The 23066-nt window shown below is 43.7% G+C and overlaps 1 protein-coding gene and 1 long non-coding RNA gene across 3 annotated transcripts in view; both read left to right on the top strand.

The window, feature by feature from the left end:
- LOC122174056 (uncharacterized) overlaps positions 1-23066 on the top strand; it is an 86332-nt gene that overhangs the window by 12813 nt on the left and 50453 nt on the right. The window lies entirely within an intron of this gene.
- On the top strand, positions 1645-4183 carry LOC135973935 (uncharacterized). The gene is made up of 2 exons (XM_065559498.1): positions 1645-2622; positions 3617-4183. Exons 1-2 carry the CDS (start codon positions 2046-2048, stop codon positions 4090-4092), a joined length of 1053 nt encoding a protein of 350 aa, XP_065415570.1. The 5' UTR covers positions 1645-2045; the 3' UTR covers positions 4093-4183.

Here is a 23066-nt window from a genome sequence, read left to right as displayed (position 1 = left end):
GTACCTGAAGGGCTAGTTGTGGATGTCACCCAAAGTAGCACATTTGAAATACAGATACATGGTCAATATTCCTAGCTTCAGGTACAAAAATGATACATGCATACAAATTGGATAAACACATTCAGTAGATTATAACCTTTTCAATGATATCTTACGTGAGCCATTTTGCATAAAGTATATCTTAGTTATGCCATATTCATATCATAACCATATTTCTATGAAGAATATGGGATGTAGCGTCACAGCAGTGTCTATAATCTTGCTACACTTTACCCCCAACTCCACTTGTAGAGTTAAATTCATCCCTCTGTGCAAGTCCAGCACAAACCATGTCAGTGGCTGCTGTAGCAAAGTACCTGATATAGCCCACTCTGCCCCACTAGATAGTCTAAAGCAGGGGTCAGCAACGTTCGGCACGCGGCTCGTCAGGGTAAGCACCCTGGCAGGCCGGGCCAGTTTTATTTAACTGCTGACGTGGCAGGCTCGGCCGATCGCGGCCCCCACTGGCCGTGGTTCGCCGTCCTGGGCCAATGGGGGCGGCGAGAAGCCGCGGCCAGCACATCACTTGCCTGCACCGCTTCTCGCCACCCCCATTGGCCCGGGACAGCCCCCATGCGGGCAGGGGACTGGACTCGATGACCTCTCGAGGTCCCTTCCAGTCCTAGAATCTATGAATCTATGAAAGTGACAGTGCTAGAGAAAAACTGAACAGCAGGGATGTCACAGTGTTTAAATTGGGTGCATAATTCCAGGATTCTGCTCTCCAGTTCCTAGTCTGAGCCCACCTCTATGGTACAAACTTATGTTCCTAGAACTACGTCTCCCAGGGAGAAGCTCTCCCGTCAGCATATGTAGCATCTTCAGTAAGTGCTACAGTGGCACAGCTGCAGTGCTGTAAGTGTAGACAAGTACTGATTATCCTGGCTTTAGGTCAGTCAGAATATGTCAAGGATGGAACAAAAGATTCAGTCAGCCTAGGAAGCTATTCTTTAATAAAAAGAGAAAAATAACAATGAAAGACATTAGCTTTTTAGCCTCCTACACTGCAGTTTTTTATTTTTAAACTTTAGCCAATAATCAATTTTTTTTTAAAATCCGCAGATCAATAATCCCTCTTTTATTTTATTTACAAAGTTGGTATTTAGGTAGAAAATCAACTCTCAAATACAAGTTTGAGTCACACGGAGTTAATTTCATCCTACCTTTATTTTCCATCCATATGGTGTCACTGTTGCATATCAAGAAAGAAATGTAGATCTTCCTTGTGTTCAATAGACTTTGCTGTTCATAATTTATCCATAAAAAGTGAGGGTGAAGGAACTGTCAAAACAAGAAAGCAAACTCCAAATGACTTCATTGCTTTACAGGGGTTATATGCATCTGCACCACTGGTAACGGTCTTTCCATATGGGAATTTGGGCTGTTCTGTGATTTTCTTTATCATGTTGCTTGCAGTATATTCTATGAATCATATTATCCAGGACTTATGCAAGAGTTCTGTTCTGTACAGTATGTGAACTTTGCATTAAAAAGAATGTAGGGAGAAAGGATGGTCTTGCGTTTAAGGCACTCTCTAAGGCCTTTGGAGATCTGGGTTCAAATCTTGGCTTTGCCCTAGATTCCCTGTGTGACCTTGGACACATCTCTTAGGCCTGGTCTACACTAGGCGTTTATGTCGAAGTTAGCGCCGTTAAATCGAATTAACCCTGCACCCGTCCACACTGCGATGCTATTTAGTTCGACATAGAGGTCTCTTTAATTCGACTTCTGTACTCCTCCCCGACGAGGGGAGTAGCGCTAAATTCGACATGGCCATGTCGAATTAGGCTAGGTGTGGATGGAAATCGACGCTAATAGCTCCGGGAGCTATCCCACAGTGCACCACTCTGTTGACGCTCTGGACAGCAGTGCGAGCTCGGATGCTCTGACCAGCCACACAGGAAAAGCCCCGGGAAAATTTGAATTTGAATTCCTTTTCCTGTCTGGCCAGTTTGAATCTCATTTCCTGTCTGGACATCGTGGCGAGCACAGCAGCACTGGCAACGATGCAGAGCTCTCCAGCAGTGATGGCCATGCAGTCTGGGAATAGAAAGAGAGCCCCAGCATGGACTGATCGTGAAGTCTTGGATCTCATCGCTGTGTGGGGCGATGAGTCCGTGCTTTCCGAGCTGCGATCCAAAAGAAGGAATGCAAAGATCTACGAGAAGATCTCTAAAGACATGGCAGAGAGAGGATACAGCCGGGATGCAACGCAGTGCCGCGTGAAAATCAAGGAGCTGAGACAAGGCTACCAGAAGACCAAAGAGGCAAACGGATGCTCCGGATCCCATCCCCAGACATCCCGTTTCTACGAGGCACTGCATTCCATCCTCGGTGCTGCCGCCACCACTACCCCACCAGTGACCGTGGACTCTGAGGATGGGATACTGTCCACGGCCGGTTCCTCAGACATGTTAGGGGACGGGGAAGATGAGGAAGGAGATGAGGAGGGCGAGGCAGTTGGCAGATCTCACAACGCTGATTTCCCCGACAGCCAGGATCTCTTCATCACCCTTACAGAGATCCCCTACGAAGCGTCCCCAGCCATTACCCCGGACACAGAATCTGGTGAAGGATCAGCCAGTAAGTGTTGTAAACATCTAAACATTTATTTTTAACAAAACAGGAATATTAACAATTAAAAGAATGGGTTGTTCATGATTAGTGTGCCCTAGGCGCTTAACGGTTTAGTAAGGGGCAGTGCAAGTTTTGAAAAGAAATCTAGCAATGTCCGGTTTTCAGTGATTGTCCTGCACAAGCCGCTCTACTGTGTATTCCCTGCTACTGCAGCTACAGTAAAATGCGGTCTATATGTGCGGGGATAGAGCAGTAATCCTCCTGGGACATCTCGATGAAGCTCTCCTGGAGGTAACTTGAAAGCCGTTGCATGAGGTTCTTGGGGAGAGCGGCCTTATTGGGTCCTCCGAAGTACGACACGTTGCCGCGCCACGAGATTATCAGGTACTCGGGGATCATTGCTCTGCACAGCAGGGCGGCATACGGCCCTGGTCTTTGGAGGCTTTCCCGGAGCATTCTCTCTTTGTCACTCTCGGAGATCCTCATCAGGGTGATGTCGGCCATGGTGACCTGCTTTTAATTAGGTAGGGGAATGTTAGTGTTGGGACTGCTTTCCCGTTCCTTTACAGAACTGTCACCGCTGGTTTGCAGCCACGCGGTGGAGGCGGGAGAGGGGCAGCCGAAAGGGATCATTCCCGGGGACAGCCGCGAGGGGGTGGGACAGGGGCAGAGTTCCCGCTTGCCGGATTGCTGGCAGCAGGGACTGACATTGATTTAAATGTGAAATGAGGCCAGTGGTAATATAAAAGTTTTAAACTGCCACAAGTGTACGGCTTACCATGTCTGCCTGCAACAGAAATTCCGTTGTGCTGCCTCGCTTCTCAAATGTGCTGTTCAAGACCCCAGGCACAGAATGCGAAGGCCGAGAATTCGACCTTGTGCTGAGTGCGCATGTGAAAGGTGCTGTGCATGGTCTTGTTCACAGAGAAAGACTATGTTCTTTGTTCACAACTACATTTATCTTTCAGAGGAATTCACTCCCTTTTTCCCATTTCCACAGCCCCGTCTGCGACTGTCTCACAACCTAGCCTGGAATCACACTCCCAGAGGCTAGCGCGGATTAGGCGTAGGAAGAAGAGGACACGGGAGGACATGTTCTCTGAGCTTATGGCCTCTTCCCAAGCCCAGGCAGCACAGCAGACCCAGTGGCGGGAGAACTTGACCCGAATGCACCAAGCCAACATGGATCGGGAGGAGAGGTGGCGGCAGGAAGACCAGCAGGCGACTCAAACGCTGCTTGGACTACTGAGGGAGCAAACGGACACGCTCCGGCGCCTTGTGGATGTTCTGCAGGAACGGAGGCAGGAGGACAGAGCCCCGCTGCAGTCCATCTCTAACCGCCCTCCCCCGCCACCAAGTCCCATACCCACCTCACCCAAAGTGCAAAGAAGGAGAGGCGGCAGAGTCCCTGCTAACTCTCACTCCACCCCTGCAGAGAGCTCTAGTAGCAGAAGGCTCTCATTTCCCAAAATTTGAAAAGTTCTTTCCTTCCCGCCTGACACAAGCCCACGTCCAAGTTTCACCTCCCAATGCCATGTGTAGTTGATAATAAAAAATTCGTTTCTGTTAACTACTGTTTCAATCATGTTCTTTTGGAGGAGGAGGGGAAAGGGGGTTGGAAATTGGACAGGACAGTCTCCTTTGGCAGGGTACATAGTCGGGGGCAGGCACAGCAGCAGGGCATATACACAGTGCAGTGATGCAGTGACTAGTTGCCCCGGTTAGTCTGGGAGGTTGTTTTGATGTAATGTTGGGGGGGGTGGGTTGCTCTGTGACTTTGTGGCGGGGGAGGGCAGTTACAGATCTTAAGCGCCGGTCCTTAGACAGGATCACAGAGCCACACAGCATGGGATCTGTAACCGTCCTCCCCCTGCCACAAAGTCAAATAGACCTCCCATACACACAGTCCCGATCAGGAGGGGTGACAGGCTCCGTTGAAACAAGCATCCCACCGCAGCGGAGCCTGTCAATCCTTGAGTTTAGAAGCTGCATTCGCATCACAACACTAGACCCGCCCCGCACCACAGTCTGCGTCCCAGTTTTAAAAAATTCCCGCTAAAACAGTATTAAAGAAAACGGTGTGCTTTAACAAAGTAGAACTATTTTTATTTCGACACGTGTGTTGGAGGGGGGGTGAAGGGGGTATGTAACTGGATAGGATAGTCAACATTACCTGGGTAAAGAAACGGGGGCAGGTTTAGCTTCTCAGTACACAAACTATAAAATCACAGGTTACCCTGCTCACTCAGGAACTTTGCTTTCAAAGCCTCCCGGATGCACAGCGCTTCCCGCTGGTCTCTTCTAATCGCCCGGCTGTCTGGCTGTGAGTAATCACCAGCCAGGCTATTTTCCTCAACCTCCCACCCCGCCATAAAGGTCTCCCCCTTGCTCTCACAGAGATTGTGGAGCACACAGCAAGCTGCTATAACAATGGGGATATTGGTTTCGCTGAGATCACAGCGAGTCAGTAAGCTTCTCCATCTCCCCTTGAGACGGCCAAAAGCACACTCCACCACCATTCTGCACTTGCTCAGCCGGTAGTTGAAGAGTTCTTTTTCAGTGTCCAGGGCGCCAGTATAGGGCTTCATGAGCCAGGGCATTAGCGGGTAGGCTGGGTCCCCGAGGATGACTATAGGCATCTCCACATCCCCAACAGTTATTTTGTGGTCCGGGAAGTAAATACCTTGTTGCAGCCGTCTAAACAGACCAGAGTTCCTGAAAACACGAGCGTCATGAACCTTGCCCGGCCATCCCACGTAGATGTTGGTAAAACGTCCCCTGTGGTCCACCAGTGCTTGCAGCACCATGGAAAAGTATCCCTTTCGGTTAATGTACTGGGTGGCCTGGTGGTCCGGTGCCAGGATAGGGATGTGAGTTCCATCTATGGCCCCACCGCAGTTTGGGAATCCCATCGCTGCGAAGCCATCTATGATCGCCTCCACGTTTCCCAGGGTCACTACCTTTGGCAGCAGTACATCAACGATTGCCTTCGCTACTTGCATCACAACAACCCCCACGGTAGATTTGCCCACCCCAAACTGGTTCGCGACTGACCGGTAGCTGTCTGGCGTTGCAAGCTTCCACAGGGCTATGGCCACTCGCTTCTGTACACTCAGTGCAGCTCGCAACCGGGTGTCACTGCGCTTCAGGGCAGGGGACAGCAACTCACAAAGTTCCAGGAAAGTTCCCTTCCGCATGCGAAAGTTTCGCAGCCACTGGGATTCATCCCAGACCTGCAGCACTATGCGGTCCCACCACTCAGTGCTTGTCTCCCGTGCCCAGAATCGCCGTTCCACGGCATCAACATGACCCATTGCCACTGTGATGTCCTCGGCGCTGGGTCGCCTGCTTTCTGACAGGTCTGTGCTACTCTCAGACTTCAGGACATCACCGCGGTGCCGTAGCCTCCTTGCCTGACTTTTCTGCATCTGCCTCAGGGAAACCTTTATGATAAGCTGCGAGACGTTGAGAGCGGCCACAACTGCAGCGATGGTCGCAGCGGGCTCCATGCTCGGAGTACAGTGGCGTCCGCGCTGTCAATGACTGGAAAAGCGCGCGAACTGTTTTCCCGCCGGCGCTTTCAGGGAGGGAGGGCGGGAGTGATGGACGGATGACGACAGTTTCCCAAAAGCACCCTCGACTCATTTTGTTACCCAGAAGGCATTGCCGGCTACACCCAGAATTCCAATGGGCAGAGGGGACTGCGGGAACTGTGGGATAGCTGACCACAGTGCACCGCTTCGAATGTCGACGCTATCACCGTTAGTGTGGACGCACAAAGTCGAATTACTGTCCTTAGTGTGGACACACACGTTCGACTTTGCAATATCGATTACAAAAATTCGATGCAAGTAAAATCGAACTACTCTCGTAGTGTAGACAAGGCCTTAATCATCTCTGCTTTAGTACTCTATCTGTAAAACAGAGATGATAATGCTTGCTTTCTCCCACCCTTTGTCTGCCCAAGCAGTGGCTGGTGTGACTGGCTAGAAGGCGCCCAAGCAGCTGGCCCCGGGATCAGCCTCCAGCCATCGCAGCTGCAAAAGTCACGGAGGTCATGGAACATCATGGAATCCACGACTTCCATGACAGAATCGCAGCCTTAACTGTAAACAATTTAGTACCAGGTCTTTCTCTGTGTCTGTACAGTATCCTGAATGCAACTGGTGGTAATAAGACTACTTTAAATATGTGTGTACAATATTATGGATGGGGTTTGTCATTCTGATGCAACATTTGGAGTCTTTACTAATTATTGTATTTGCTCTGTATTTGCTCTATAGATAGAAGTACAACAAAGGGGGAAAACAGCGAAATCTCTTTTTGTTTCCTAACTCGTTCATAATTGAGAAAATTCTTCTCACTTCACAATTCTTTGAAATAGACTAGAAGTAAACCATCAACGATATAGTCTTCAATCCTACAAAACATTTAAGTGTACATGTAACTTTAGGCATGGGAGTAGTCCCATTGGTTTCAGTGCTGAAAAGGCAGCACTATTGGGGGATACTTAGTTGCCATGGTGCTATTAACATACTTTAAGTTATGTCCATTCATAAGAGCTTTGTTGGCTTGGAGCCATAGTGAAGATGATAATTCTGCCCTAGCAGAAGGATGAACAAGATGCTCTTCTATGCCTTTTCCATGTTTAATTTCTAATTTTCAATGCAGGATGACATTTTGTGTGGGAGACCTGGGTTTAGGTGCAGACACTCTCTGATAAGGAATTGAACTGCTAATACAGTGGGAGCAGTGTACTGTTTTCACTGCTATTTGAATGACCACTGTGGGAAAACCAATGAGAGAACGTTCTGTTTCTCTATCTGGGGAGGCAAAAAATACTCCTTCCTTGGTGCTGTCCCTTAGCAATCTGCATGGCTTGTAAATCAATGCAACTGCTCCCAATACACCACAAGTTAAGCAAGTGGTGCAAAGTATGTTCTTTGTGCTGAGGGATAAGCCAAGTTAAGGAAAAAAGTACAGTACCTGATATTCAAATGTCCCCTAGTGTACTTGCCAGCTAATCAGAAGTAGTAAAATTTGGAGGATATAAAAAAAAAAACCTACCAAGACCATGCTAAAGCCAGAGATATAAAAGTTATTTTTAATGAAAATCTTTCATTTAGCCAGTCAGAAATACCTTTAAACCAGCAGTTCTCAAACTTTAATAATCCAAGGACCCCATTTTTATTTTAGAATTTTTGCGGACACCCCCCTTCCCCCAAAAAAGCACCCTGCTCAGCCTCAGGCCTTGCTCCCACTCCACCCTTTTCCCCAAAGCCCTACCTCCACCCCACCTCGTCCTCCCCCCATGCCACCTCTTCCCCTTCTCTTCCCTGCCTCTTTCCACCTCTTCCCCCGAGCATGCCCCATCCCCACTCCTTCCCCTCCCTTCCAGTACTTCCTGCATGCTGCTGAACAGCTGTTCTGCGGCATGCAGGAGGCACTGGGGGTGAGGAGTTGATCAGTGGGGCCGGTGGCCCCAGACATGATTCCGCCCCCTCTCCTGAGTGCATCCTGATTCCACTCCTCCCCCTCCCTCCCAGTGCCTCCTGCATGTCGCAAACAGTTCTTTTTTGAACTCTTATAGTTTTGGAGTTCACAAGATCCCCTGGAAGAGTTCCTCAGGTTGATGGTGAAGAAATACTTCCTTTTGATTGTTTTTAAATCTGCTGCTTATTAATGTCATTGGGTGACCCCTAGTTCTTGTGTTATGTGAAGGAGTAAATAATATTTCTTTATTCAACTTTTCCACACCATTCATGATTTTGTAGACCTCTATCATAACCCTTCTTAGTCACCTCTTTTTCCAAACTGAAAAGTCCCAATCTTTTTAGTCTCTCCTCATATGGAAGCTGTTCCATACCCCTAAGTCATTTTTGTTGCCCTTCTCTGAACCTTTTCCAATTCTAATATATCTTTTTTGAGATGGGGTGACCAGATGTGCACACAATATTCAAGATGCAGATATACCAAGGATTTGTATAGAAGCATTATGATATTTTCTGTCTTATTATCTATCCGTTTCTTAATGATTCCCAATATTCTGTTAGCTCTTTTGATTGCCACTGCACATTAAGTAGATGTTTTCAGAGAACTATCTACAATCACTCCAAGATCTTTCTTAATGGATAACAGCTAATTTAGACCCCATCATTTTGTATGTATAGTTGGGATTCTATTTTGCCAGGTGCATTATTTTGCATCTATCAACATTGAATTTCATCTGCAATTTTGTTGCCCTGTCACTCAGTTTTGTGAGATCCCTTTTGTAATACTTTGCAGTCAGCTTTGGACTTAACTATCTTGAGTAATTTTCTATCACCTGCAAATTTTGCCACCTCACTGTTTACCCCTTTTTGCAGATCATTTATGAATATGTTGAACACCACTATTTACCTCTCTCCATTCTGAAAACTGACCATTTATTCCTACCCTTTGTTTCCTATCTTTTAACTGGAGTGCATGGCAAAGCTTTCAGGATCATCTAATGATCCTTAATTTAATTTAATGACAAGCCTTTTGTTATCTTAATCACCCTGTCTCTGTTTATAAATAAACTCCTCCCTCCAAGGGTCGAAGCTGGGAGCAGCATAGAACTCATCACATATCACACTCAAGCAGTGCTGCAGATAAGAGCTCTGGCTGGGGCTAGGGCATGCGCTGTGAGCAGACCTCTGGGTACGAAATTCAGGAACGGGGGGAGCAAGAGCCCCCAGCCTCTTCCCAATGGTATGCCGGTCTGTTAGAGCAGAGCAAGGTCTGAGGAAATGTGCAGGTAGTGGGATAATTTTACTAGAGGGGAAGAGGCTAGTTTTTTTTTTTTTTTTTTTGAGAAACTTACCAAGGTGATTCCTGCTGCTTTTTTCCCTGGATACTCTTCAAAGCTTTTGAGTTGTGCAGGTTCTGAGATCTATTTTTTCCCCTCCAATGGGGTCTTTCCCTGAATACCTGCCGGACACTTCAAATTTATTGTTGCAGGTCTTCAAGATCACCGGAAATAGCTGCTGCCAATCCTAAATCACAGAGAGCTTAATTCATAACCCAGCAGTGACAGTTTGCAAGGGCTGCTTCAGAGTGATAGATGGAACAGTGTGACTATTGAAGTGCAGGCAGGTGCTGTGCAGAAATTAGCACCTTATTGTCTGTGTTTGAAAGGAGAGTTCGCTATATTTTCTTCTGACTTATTACATAAAAAAGCAATAACCCTAGAGATAAAAAAGGCCATCATCTGTAGTGTTTGTTTCACAGTTACACCTTTTCTAAACCTGAATTTTTGCTGTATGTGAAGAAATCTCTGATACAGAGCTTACAGGGTAAAGATTCCAAGGATGTAAACATATTTTGTTTCTCCCTTCATATTTTAAGGCCTGAGTCCTGCAAACAGCTACGCATGTCTTAAGGAGAAAGAGGTGAGCAGGTGTAGGGAAGTGTTGGGGTTTGAGTGTGAAGATGGCTCTCCTGAACTTGAGCTTGTTGTGCACTGAGCCAAAACCCCTATATAAATCAGAGCACCCTGTAGAGTTGAGGGGTATAGGAAAGTCATGGTTCCCTAAACTGGCCACAAAGCATGGGGTAACATACACATCACTATGACAGCTCTTTACCTTCTGAGAATCTCACATTCTCGTTACTGGTTGAGTTGGCTTTGGGGGTCACTTCGTGGTGGCAGCACAACACAAAGTGGTCTGGCTCTGAGGAGAATCTAGGCCACTGTATCTAATCTCCTTTTGGGACCGGGATGGCATATATATGATTGTGTCTGGTTGTCTTTTGCTGGAATGATACTGCACATGGAACATTTACTACTTTTTGGTGAACAGTCTTTTAAGTGTTCCAAATGTTTTTGCATATCAGTGGTCACTGAATGGGTTACTGCCCTTACGTTAGCGCCCTGCATGTTTCTCAATGTCTTCTGTTTATGTATTTGAACAGCTTTGAAGAACTAAGACAAGGTTTTCTTCTTCTCCTTCTCCTTCACTTGTGCCAGTGCATGATGCAACCTGAATGTTAACCAGGATTGAGGCATGATCCACCCGTCTGGGAAAAGTGAAATACAATAGTAATATCAAATCCACCTGGGGATGTACATTTCCCCATAGATGCACTCTGTCATTTGTCTAATTAATATACTGAGGCCATGTCTATGCGCAGGACCAATCAGAGGTGGGGCCAGGAAGGCTGTTTGGCCTGGGCCTCAAGCTCAACGGGGCCTCAAATTTTAACACTTGTTAATTTTTTGGCGTTTGATAAGTTTTGTAACTTGTTTTTATGCACATCCCTATCGGACCAAAATGTAACACACACTCTCAGCTTAGAGCTGCAAATTTAAGCAAATGAGAGTTGTGATTTGGTAAAAGACAATTTTTTTGTTAACTGATATAGTTTATGAACATTTTAAACGCTTTAATATGACCAAGTTTAATAAAAATATCAGTTCTGATGGCACCATGTGTCATCAATTTTTATTATGGCTAGGGGCCTCTAAAGCTGGAAGTGGCCCGGGCCTCTCTGGACCTCTGAGAGGACCTGTCTACACTAGTGATCTTACAGCAGCACAGCTGTACAGAGACAGTTGTGCCACTGTAAGATCACTCCAGTAGCTGCTCTATGCCAATGGGAGAGAGCTGTCCTGTTGACATAATAAAACCATCTAAATGAGCAGCGGTAGCTATGCACACAAGCACTTATGCTAGCAAAACTATCTGTCAATCAGGGGTGTGTGTTTTCACACCCCTGAGTGACACAAATTTTTCCAACCTAAGCGGTAGTGCAGACATGTCTTCAATTATATGTTGGTTAAAATAAGAAATGTCTTCTCCCATTATATATTCATATAAGGTCTAGGTAAGTTAAAACGTAGGACTTTTTAAAGTTATTACAGTGGAATTTTAATGCAAAGTCTCCATTCTTGTGTTTTGTTTTTATTCATCTGCAAGCTATTTAACAAATTGACTTTCAGAGGATCTAGATGTTAAGCCATGGAAAAACCCTCTAACAGCACCATATGGATCCTTGGCTATGTCCATTAGCAGCTGTTATGCTGCCTCTAGGCTAGCACATAACTAAATGAAGTTTGCCAAATAGTATGGAAAATATTAGAATAACTCAATTTCTATCTACATTTGGTTTATTGGGTAAATGTTAGAGACAGTTCAGAACAAACACTCCCCCTAGAAAGCCCCTACATGCCCTGAGCTTGGTGTGCTCAACAACCAAGTTATGTGAAACTGTCCCTTTCCCCTTCCATTATTTCAATGCAAAATCTAGTGTTTAGGAAACTTGACAAATTTGATATGAGCTGTTATAATGTCCAACTTTTGTTGGGCATGAGATTAAATTTAACTGTGAGCCAATTTTGCTGCTAGGAGGCTAAGATTGTTGTCATATTTGTGGCGTGAACACTTTTGCTCTTTCCCAGATACAGGTGGGCTAGAGCCAGGAAGGCTCCATTAGCATTTACCCTTATACTCGCATGGAGTCTGATTTAATGGAGCTCCATACAGGCACAGGGGCCCACCCTAGTGGATCCAGTTGCAGGATTAGAGCCAGATTAGAGCCTGGGTCTGAACTTGACCTGAACACACCTCATCTTTATTTTCCATGTTCTGATTTTGGCCCATTTTTGTAGAATAGGGTTTTGGTCCTTCTCCACCAAAGCATTTAAGCATGTGAATACTTCTACTTCTACTCTCACACCTGAAGTTAAGCATGTTTAAATGTTTTGCTTGATTCGGGTTTTTTGTTCCGGAGATCTTTTAGTTGCAATTCATCTACAATTAAGTGCAGCAAGAACAGATGGAAATTCCATTTACTGTATGTAATAAATTAACAAGTTACTGCTTTAGCTCTAAATCTTCCTTGGAAATGCATCTGTACACTGATAAATACATCTGAGCCATCCCTGGCTGTTTCAAATTATACTTTTGATAGAAAAGCTAATGCTGATGTTACTTTGACAGCCATAGGCAAATATGGCTCGTCACTGTTTGTTATCAGATCTAATCTTGCCTCCTCATAATGATCTAATATTGTTTGTCAAATTGATATCTTTAGAAGACTTGTTCCACTGTGATGTATACAAATGAGTATCTCGGTTTATCTGCTCTAACAGAAGTGTATCTCCCTAAACGTAATTAGTTGAAAGACTGTCCCCAATAATGTAGGGAACGTGTAGGGAAACAGCTGACTCAGCTGAATAAGAACTTTACTCAGGGCAACATAGCTAATGACAGTGTTGGGCTAAATTCCTAAAAAGACTCAGGTGCCTAACTACCACTTTCAGAATCCCAACCTTAAATCCCAGTGGGATTAATAAAAAACCCAACTCAGCTATTGCCAAACCCTGCAGGTACCTAAAATCACTCAGCGCCTACATTTTTGCACTTTGTTACCTTGGCACCTATGTTTCTGCTTCTGAGTGTGCAAACTACAGCCCCATGCCAGGCATCTGGACACCTAAGCCTCCTAGTGATGCTTGAGCCAGGGAAAGATAGGCGTTCTTCTGCCTAATTTACCTGTGAGGCCAGATCTGGTAAGCATGTAGAGTGCCTAGTGTATTCACCTGGGATGTGGAAGACCCTGGTTCAAGTCCTTCTTCCCTTTGATGGGGAGAAGGGATTTGAACAGGGATTTGTCACTTCTCAGGTGAGTGCCCTATCCACAGGGCTACAAGATATATACTGATGTGGGCTCCCCTCAGTGTCTCCTGTTGAAGCTGTTCCACTCTGGATAAATAATGAAAGAATCATTGGGCCAGAGAGAATCAGAGCAAGTGTGAGAAAGAGCCTGGTGATTGGAGCACTCATCTGGGAGGTGGGAGATACAAGATCCAGTCCCCCACACCAATGACTTTTTAAAATACTTATTTATCTACATTGGAGCAGGACACATTGACAGAGCCCCTCACCAGAATATCCTATAACCCACTCACCTGGGAGGTGGCAGATCCTTATTCAAATCCCCTCTCCCACTCAGGTGGAGGAGGACTTGAACCAGGAGTCTCCCACATCCCCCATGAATACCGTATCCACTGGGATAAAAAGACATGAGGGAATTCCTCTTCCAGTGCCACCTAATGCCAAGAGAAAGTTTGCACCCGAGAATACCAAGCAGTGGGGGGCATCTTCCTAGAGCCCAGATGTGGGTACTGAACATCCTGTGAGGGACAGGGCCTAAGAGAGATCCCTCACCTTGGCATCTCCAATTGGTTAGCTTAGGGGGATAGCCACGTAGAGTGTGCTGGTTGTCGTAAATCCCATTCTGAGGCATCTGTCTCCCTATTCATTGTATGGGGGCGGAGGGGAGACAGAGAACCTGCCCTGGAATAGCCAATATCCCAATATCTAGGGCAATTTTCTGTGTCTACAGTATGGGCCCTATAGTGGCACAAATATAGCACTGCAGTTATGCCACTGTAGCATTGTAATGTAGATGCTTACTATGGCAACGGAAGAGGCTTTTCAGTCACTGTAGGAACTACACCTCCCTGAATGATGGGAGCCAGGTCTATGGAATCATTCTTCCATCAAACCAGCTGCATTTCCACCCGGGACTAGGTTGGCATAGCTATTGTGCTGCAGGTTGCTGGCTATTTTTCGGCGGGCCTCGTGTGGGGTGGGGAGGGGTGTTGGTGAAACTTCTCAGAAGATGTTGGTTTCATCCTGATGCATAATGAGAGATTTTAGAAATTTCATATTTTCACTAGGTGGAAAAACGGTTTCCCACCCACCTCAAATACTTACCTGCTTGTACCTTTAACTCACACAATATGAGCAAGTTCACACTCTCGATGGTTTGGGATAAACAGTGTAGGATGGAGCTAAGAAGCTGGTTATCAGAGAGGAATTTCAGAGCTTCCTTTCACTGAGGTCTCTCATTTTGTTAATGTCTAATAGTGGGAGACAACAGCAGCGTAGCTGGTGTTGGGTATGGCCAGATTCCTGTTCCTCCCCCTGCCCTGCTATCTAAACAGATGTTCCTTTTTGAGAGCTTACTTCAGCTCCTTGACTACTTTCCCAACCATTCCCCTCCCAGCTCCCTACTTGCTGTTTCCTGTGTTTCAGCAACAAGGCCATCCTTCCTCTGACTACATGCACTGTAGCTTTCATATTTCCAGCTGCCAGAAGTGAGTGTAGAAAGGTATGGAAATGAACTGTCACTGGAGTGCACTCAATCTCTCTGAAGCACATGATGAGGTGTCAAGAGCACCCTGTTCTATTTCTTCCTCTGGCACAGCCTTTCTGTGTGAAAACAAGCTACTTATGCCAGAAATTTCAATGTCCACTAATTTTGGATGCCTCAGTTCTCCTGTACCCAATTCTGCAACATATAAATATGACTTTTAGATTACTTTCAACAGCTCCAGTTGAAATCAATGGTATCTCAAGTACAAATTATATTTTCTATTATTATTACTGCCCTTAAAGCTGAGTGATAAATCCCTCACGACGAATGAAGTAGACTGGCAAATGCTGCATGAATATTTGTTAGCAAAAAGGCAGAGGGGAGCCTGTACTGTGTGTTATTGATAGCCAATTTGACCAGACAAAGAACTGAGTAAATCTTTTCTATTGGTACCTTTGCAGCACCTACTGCTGAAGCCAGTTCTTTTTGTCCACTAAAAGATGTTTCTTCTGAAAGTGACTTGTTTTTCAGTTATAGTAATGCTTTATATTGGGAATAATGTCAGCAAATCAAACCAATAACAGCATCAAACTTATTGCAGTCCTTGGTTGAGAGGCTGGTGTATACTTCAGCTTGAAGCTGGTATACAATTCAGCTTTGAGTATTCTTGGGTTCATCACTATATATGCCTGTAATTGCAGCAGTTACATCTTTTTCTCTTTTTTGCTGGTCAGAGAACAAACTATCAATCAACACTGGCCAGAAATTGTCACCTTGCCTTTCAGTTTCTATTTGGCGATACAACCTCTGATATTCTGCATAAAATGCATCTTTCTTAATCTGGGCTAAAAGGAGAAATGTTTTTACTTAATTAATAATTATTACAAACTTTAAAAAAAAACTTGCACAGTATGTACACAAATTAAAACACCCATATATTTTTTCCTCCATGTGTATGCAGAAAAAAGTACTTGGACACCTGATTTAGGAACACAGATCCCGTACTTGGCTCCTCAAATGGGCTCTTCTGCACTTAACTACTAGACTCTCCCCAACATCCCAGTTGATATCCAAATCCTGTATCAAATATCTATATCTGAACACCACCAAACATGGGAAGAGTTTGGGTGTGGATCTAAAGTTTCTACTTTTGGGCTCAGTGCCTATTCAATCCATGCTGCTAGGCACATAGGTGTGCCTCTTTGAGTGTCCAAATGTGTAGGTCACATTATTATCAAGTCAAGTTAATTTACCTTCTACAGTACTTTACCATGTAAACGTACTTTGAAGCCATATGTAACCCACATCCTCTCAATATGTTCCTCTCTAGTGGTGACTGGGCCTCAGGTAGAGGTGGTTGAGTAGAACTGTGTGGGAATCAGAGTTTGTTTCATGGGCAATTCTGTGATTTTTTGAAACTACTTTCATTCTGAATCTAAACAAAACTAAAGGCTTTCTAAATAGCCCATGAAATGAAATTACTGGAAGAAAAATCATTTTGGGTCAATCACAACAGCTCCATATATAAATGTTTTTTTAAAATCAACACATTGCCACAGGAAGTTTTGGTTTCAACAAAACGCCATTTTCCAACAAGGAAGGCTTTCCACTGGAAAATTTTGGATCAGTTCTGATGAGCCTGCTACAGCCTTGGCTAACATGCCTGGGATTTTCTTCAAATACAGCATGGTGTGAGTGAAGAATATGGAATTGCGCATTGCAGGTTTAAAAACCACAGTTGTGATTGGAGGGAATATTTTAAGATACTCTTCTATGCAACCTTATTGGTCCACTGTGAAAATTAACTTAAAGGAGAAAAACTGTGATGAAGGGGAAAGAAAAGCATTTAACTCTTTTATGAAGTGTTTTCTTATCATTGTTAATTTGATTAAGTTAAAATTAGCTTATGGTATCAGACACTGAAGGTAATGAAATACATTATCTTCTATTTACCTGTTACAAGTGTTTTACCATCATTTAACCTTAATGCACTCTCTAGAATTACTGTCAAGAATATGAGGGTTGTTTTCTAAGTAGGATACTTTTGTAACAAACTCTTGTCCAAATTACTCTGTTAATGAGTTCATTAGTAAATAAACTCAGCACAATTTGTTCCAAGTTTAAACTGAGGTTTAGGTGGAATAAAATGTCATTAAGCATTGCCCTGTGCAAGGTTTCACATGGGGTTTTGTTAGTAATACTGCAATAATTATGGCCTGAAGGCTCAAGTCATAGCCCTGCTCTGGTACCATTTTCTAACAGAGCACCCTTTTAAATAATGCATAATAAAAATGCACTAGGGCTGTCAAGCAATTAAAAAATTAATCGCAATTTATCGTGCTGTTAAATAATAGAATACTATTTATATAAATATTTTGGATGTTTTCCATTTTCAGATATATTGATTTCAATTACAACACAGAATACAAAGTGTACAGTGCTCATTTTATATTTATTTTATTATAAATATTTGCACTGTAATAATAAAAGAAATAGTATTTTTCAATTCACCTAATACAAGTACCATAGTGCAGTCTCTTTATCATGAAAGTTGAACTTACAAATGTAGAATTATGTACAAAAAATAACTGCATTCAAAAACAAAACAACCTAGAACTTTAGAGCAGTGGTTCCCAAACTTGTTCCGCCGCTTGTGCAGGGAAAGCCCCTGGCGGGCCAGGCCGGCTTGCGTACCTGCCGCGTCTGCAGGTTTGGCCGATTGCAGCTCCCACTGGCTGCCGTTCGCTGCTCCAGGCCAATGGGAGCTGCTGGAAGGTACTTTGGTACCTTCTTTGCATTTTGTCAGATCTGCAGTGAAAACACAGAGTAGGAGACACACAGTTCTCCCCTAAGGAGTTCAGTCACAAATTTAATGAACACACTATTTTTTTAATGAACATCATCAGCATGGAAACATGTCCTCTGCAATGGTGGCTAAAGCATGAAGGGGCATATGAATCTTTAGGGCATCTGGCACCTAAATACCTAGCAATGCCGGCTACGAAAGTGCCATGTGAACATCTGTTCTCACTTTCAGGTAACATTGTAAATAAGAAGCAGGCAGCAGTATTTCCTGTAAATGTAAACAAACTTGTTTCTCTTAAAGACTGGCTGAACAAGAAGTAGGACTGAGTGGACTTGTAGGCTCTAAAGTTTTACATTGTTTTGTTTTTGAGTGCAGTTATGTAACTGTAACAGGGTCAGGACTCATCACCGCTGGCGCCTCCTGCTGATTGCTCTGGGAATTAGCTCAGTCCAGCTCTGGAGTGTCCTCTGTGGGTGGTGTCCTGCCAGTTGTCTGCTCTACTCCGCTGTTTCAGACCCGCGTTGCTCCCCCGCTTGGTGGTGTCCTCTTCAGGACACTGCTCTCCAGCAGTGCCCACTACTTCTTTCTCACCCCACCTTCCGGGGGTCACAGCAGTCCTTTGGCTTGCACCCACCCCAGGGGCCAACCACAACTCAAAGTCTAGCCTCTCACTTCAGGGGCAAGTTACAGTCTGTATTGGCCATGCTCTTCCGTGACCAGGTGCAGTGCAAGAGGGAAGGGGTGGGGGGGACCTGGGTCCTGTCCCAGGAACCCTCTAGTGGCAGCCTCTCTGCCCTCCTTCTCTCCCCTTGTCTGCCTATCATCCCTTGGCCACTTCCCCTTGGCCCTTGCACCTTCTGGGCCCTTTCTGCCAGGGGCCTGCAGCCTAGCAGGTAACAGGCCAGAGTTCACCCTCCGCTCCCCTGGAGCCTGTTCAGCACTGCTCTATCTCAGGTGCTCTCCCTGGGAGCCAGTCCTCCTCTCTTGCTTGTCAGGGAGAGACTCTCCTTCACTCTGCTGGGCAGCTCCTTATATCTGGGCTGCCCCAGAAGCTGCCTCCTAACAAGACTCACCCAAATTAGCTGCAGGTTTCCACAGCCTCCCTGGCTGCTTCTGCCCCACCCCCTGCTGGAGTGGGCCACGTGCACCAGTACAGTAACAAAAAAATCTACATTTGTAAGTTGCACTTTCATGATAAAGAGATTGTATGGTAGTTGTTTGAGGTACCATTATGGTACTTGTATGAGGTGAATTGAAGAACACTATTTCTTTTATAATTTTTACAGTGCAAATATTTGTAATAAAAGTAATATAAAGTGAGTACTGTACACTTTGTATTTTGTGCTGTAACCGAAATCAATATATTTGAAAATGTAGAAAAACATCCAAAATATTTAGTGAATTTCAATTGGTATTCTATTGTTTAACAGTGAGATTAGAACTACAATTAATCTCGATTAATTTTTTTGAGTTAATCGCATGAATTAACTGTGATTAATCGACAGCCCTAAAATAAACACTAAAATTAAACCCCAAAACCAATTAAAAAGTGTTAAAGGTTTTTCTGATCACTTGTTGTTGATGTCTTTTCAGCAATGGAGAAAATGACTAAGGGTCATATATATATTTTTTTAAAGGTGCCTAAAGGAATTTGAAATCGAATGGAAGCTGGGTTGCCAAAATCTCAGCCTAAATGACGATAGAGAGGAAAAAGTGACATTAATTTGACACACAATACTGTCCAATGCACAAAATAAAAAATCAGAATTTTTTCCCACTTAATGTTTTCACCTTGGGTGTTACTTGTAACTACAACAGATACAGAATTTTCAGACAAATCTTCAAGTTGACTGTGTCCCTTTAAATAGTAATGTGTTGAATAGCTAAATCTCCCTGCAATGCTTAAACCTCATCTCTCACAGGGCTAACTTGCCATGGTCTGCAGATTCTGAATTAGACCACCTCAATATTTTGTCATGTCTTTCACAGCTTGTGTGCTTGTGATAAGATTCAAACACAACCTCTCCTGAAAGGTATTCTGGGATATAGCTGAACCCTATGTCCAAGAGTCCATTGCTCTTCCACTAAATGAGCTGCAAAAGGACCAATAGCTGTTGTAGAGAGAATGAGAAATAAAACACTTGCAAGTGTGCCTGCCAAAAGGCAACCCAAATATTGTTCGTGCTCTCCAGGGACTACTGTGATGAAGGAGACAGAAATGAAGTTTTTTTTGTTATAGTGGAGGAGGCGGCATGACAATTATGCTTGTAGGTAGGGACACTTTTTCTCTGCAGCAGTTGACAGTGGTGTCTCCTTCATGTATATGGCCAGCTAACAAATCCAGCAGGTACGTGTGCGCATGTGCATACCCATATCCAGTCCGAATCTGAGCCAATTTTCCCAGCACTGGTTTCTCTTTCTCTTCCCCTACACTACCGACTGCTGGGGTGTGTTATTATTATTATTTTTTTTAATCCTCTCAATAGAAGACACACTGGTTGTAACTAACCCTGAAGTGGCTCCTGAAATATACCGGGCTAGATGACAATGTGTGATAATGACAAATTCTAGCTAAAGTAAATACTTGTGCTCCATCTCAGCTTTGTTTTGCTGAAAGTTCTCTTTGCTGTCTGTGTTTTATTTAGTTGTCTGTAATTTAAGGTAAACCAGCATCTAATCTCTCTGAAGGAACAGAATGAATCTGATTTCTTCTGTGCCTTTCATACTCCAGACTTGCCGAAGTGCTATACACAATTGTTACTGACAGGCCGAGGCCCACATCCTGAGATTCCAAGGATGAAGCTCTTTCATGGCACATAGACTCCAGTGCAGTTTGATTGTCTGAGTGGAAGGGACAAGCAGTGGTTATTGTGTATTGTCTGGGGTTCTTTTTTTTTTCTTTTTCTTTACAGAAAATAAGTCATATTAAGAAACTAACTCTTCTCTGAGTTCTCCTATCGGAATGATTGGATTCTGTCTCTTTCTCATTTTCAAAAGTGACAGCGAGACAGATTTAGGCTCCTTAATCAGGTATGCATTCATTCAGGTATTGCTGAGTGCAGCAATACTTAAATACCTTTAAAAATTAGGCCTTAAGGCCAAATTGTAAATGTGTTTAGTGCCTTAAGACCTTTAAAAACCTGGCTCTCATTGCATAATTCCTGTCCTTGCACCTCTTTCCTCCCTCCAACATTTCCCTCAAAATTCAGCCAAACTGGCTGAAGCCAATAGTTATTACTCAGGTGAGAGAGCCATCAAACTAATCCCATTGCAGTTGAATTAAGCTAGAATATTAGAGCTGTAGGTGCCATACAAAACAAGTTAGGTGATATTTTATTCAACCCAGAGGGTTTAAATAAATAATTTGCTCATATTAATGAGGTATTATACATGTCCTCTACATTAGCAGTGGGAGATCTAAAGCAACAAATTTTAAGCTCCTAGAAATGAATAAGATGTTAGATCAGGACACTTCACTTTGGGATGCTGTAGAAGGAATATCAGGTAAATCCGTAGGGGAATATGGTCTATACAACATCTAAATACGTTTTTATGGGGATTGTTTATTTGGTGGGGGAGAAGAAAGAAATAAGATTTTTACCTGTAAGAATGAATAAAGTTCTCAAAAAGATCCAAAATTCTCCAGTGATTAAAAATTAGATATGAAACATTACAAAATAGTTACTAAAAATCCTAATCCACTTTCTAAACATGGTCATAGGCAATTTAATTTATTCAGATAATTCAAAATTAATCAAAATGCAGATGCTTGGAAGCAATTCTTCAAAATGTGTTCTCAGGCACTGGTAGTAAACTCCATTTGCACATTTATATTTACCACAAATAAGTTTAGTGACTACAAATTATCATTTGGGGTCTATAATTTGAAACAGTTAAAATCAGAAGGCTTACCTCTTGCTAAAGTCTGTACTTCCAGTGTTTAAATGGGATACAGAAATGTTAATTTGCTTGGGCATTTTTCTGTGGTAAAGGATAAATATGTATCTAAAAATATTAAAGAAGACCTTGATAGGCTGCAGTTTCTGAAATTGCATTTGCAGTCAGTGTAATGAAAGTGATTTTGCCTCCAATGTTTCATTTTATTTTTCAAATTCTTCCTTTTGGAGATTTGGGCCTAGTATTTATTAAGATGACTAAAAGCATGTCTCTGTTTATGCTGTCTGTCGGGACAAAATTTCAAGCTTGGGAGATCAAGAGTAAGACACAGAATATCACCCAGAGGACTGAGACTTCCTGACCTGAAAACCAAGAGTCTTTGTAATTTTGCAAATCCAAAGTAGTGGTATTAAGATAGTGTGCCTACAGTTGGTTCAAAGGAATAATGATTTATAAATGGAACTTTTCAGGTATCCTAAATCTCATTCTTGCCCCATCTAGACTTTGGTGTTAGCAGCTATGATCTTGCATAATAAACGCCTTGGGGTGTTTGCTTGCAGCGTTACCTTGAAAGAAAAACAGAGTATTCCTCAAGCATCTACTTTCTATATATGTAGAAGGCTTTACATAATGAGCTGGTATCAATGCACAGCAAAACCATTTGAATTCAGATTCTAGACTGTCGCTTTCCATTTGTTTGTCATAAAAAGTTAATTTCACAATTGGTGACATCTTTGAAATTTTCTCAGCCACTGATTGCAGTAATGCAAGGAGACTTCTATTTTCTGAGCAAGACCTTCAAGCTGAATGTTTCGGCTCTGGTGAGTTCACATCATTAGTATACCTTGCCACTTGACAGGGTTCATTTTTAATTAAAATTGCTGCTGTTAAAGAATTTAATTAAAAATGGACAAGCGTTAGACTTGCCTCCTTCCCTAGTTTTGTGCTGTTTTTTTATTTTTTTTATTTTTTTTACAACATAACATGTAGAAATCAGATCCTCTCAAACAGGGAAAGATTTCTCTCTTTACCCTGCAAAACGGGGGTCTGTCCCCTACTTGGATAGGCCTCCAGGAAGCCAGGTCATCCTCTGTACCTCTGCTCTGGCTCTCTTTCCTCCAGCCTCCTGGTAACGCGCTGCCCACAGGACTCCTCTAGGGGGCTCTGTAGTAAAGTGAATAGAGCTCTGGTCTCTGTCTTTCTCTGGGAATATACACTGGTGAAACTATCTCCTTCCCTGCTGCCACTCTTTCCCTGTGTACATCCCATCAGGTGGGTTTTTGGAGCCAGAGAGAGGGCCCAGAGGAGGAGGGGGACAGTGCTACAGAGGCAGCTGAGGTCACCTTCTGGGGAGGAGATCTATATAGAAAGGGTGCTGCACCATTCATATACTAAGGGGGACAAAATCTGGAACAGGGTGGGGACATCAAGCATTTTCCCCTAAATCAAGCTTTCAAGTATAGGAGCCATGATCCTGAAAGCCCTAAATTTTCTTGATCTACGTTATATCTGAGCACTCACCTGAGATTCTGCTAACCTGTATCTTATGCTATAAACTTTTTGGATTTATTGGCTGCTGCTGGAACCCTGGATAATGGATCTCATCATTCCTTGGCATTTG

This window comes from Chrysemys picta, chromosome 10 (genome assembly GCF_011386835.1).
Source record: "Chrysemys picta bellii isolate R12L10 chromosome 10, ASM1138683v2, whole genome shotgun sequence".
NCBI lineage: Eukaryota > Metazoa > Chordata > Testudines > Emydidae > Chrysemys > Chrysemys picta.
This window is presented reverse-complemented; position numbering and strand designations above follow the sequence as displayed.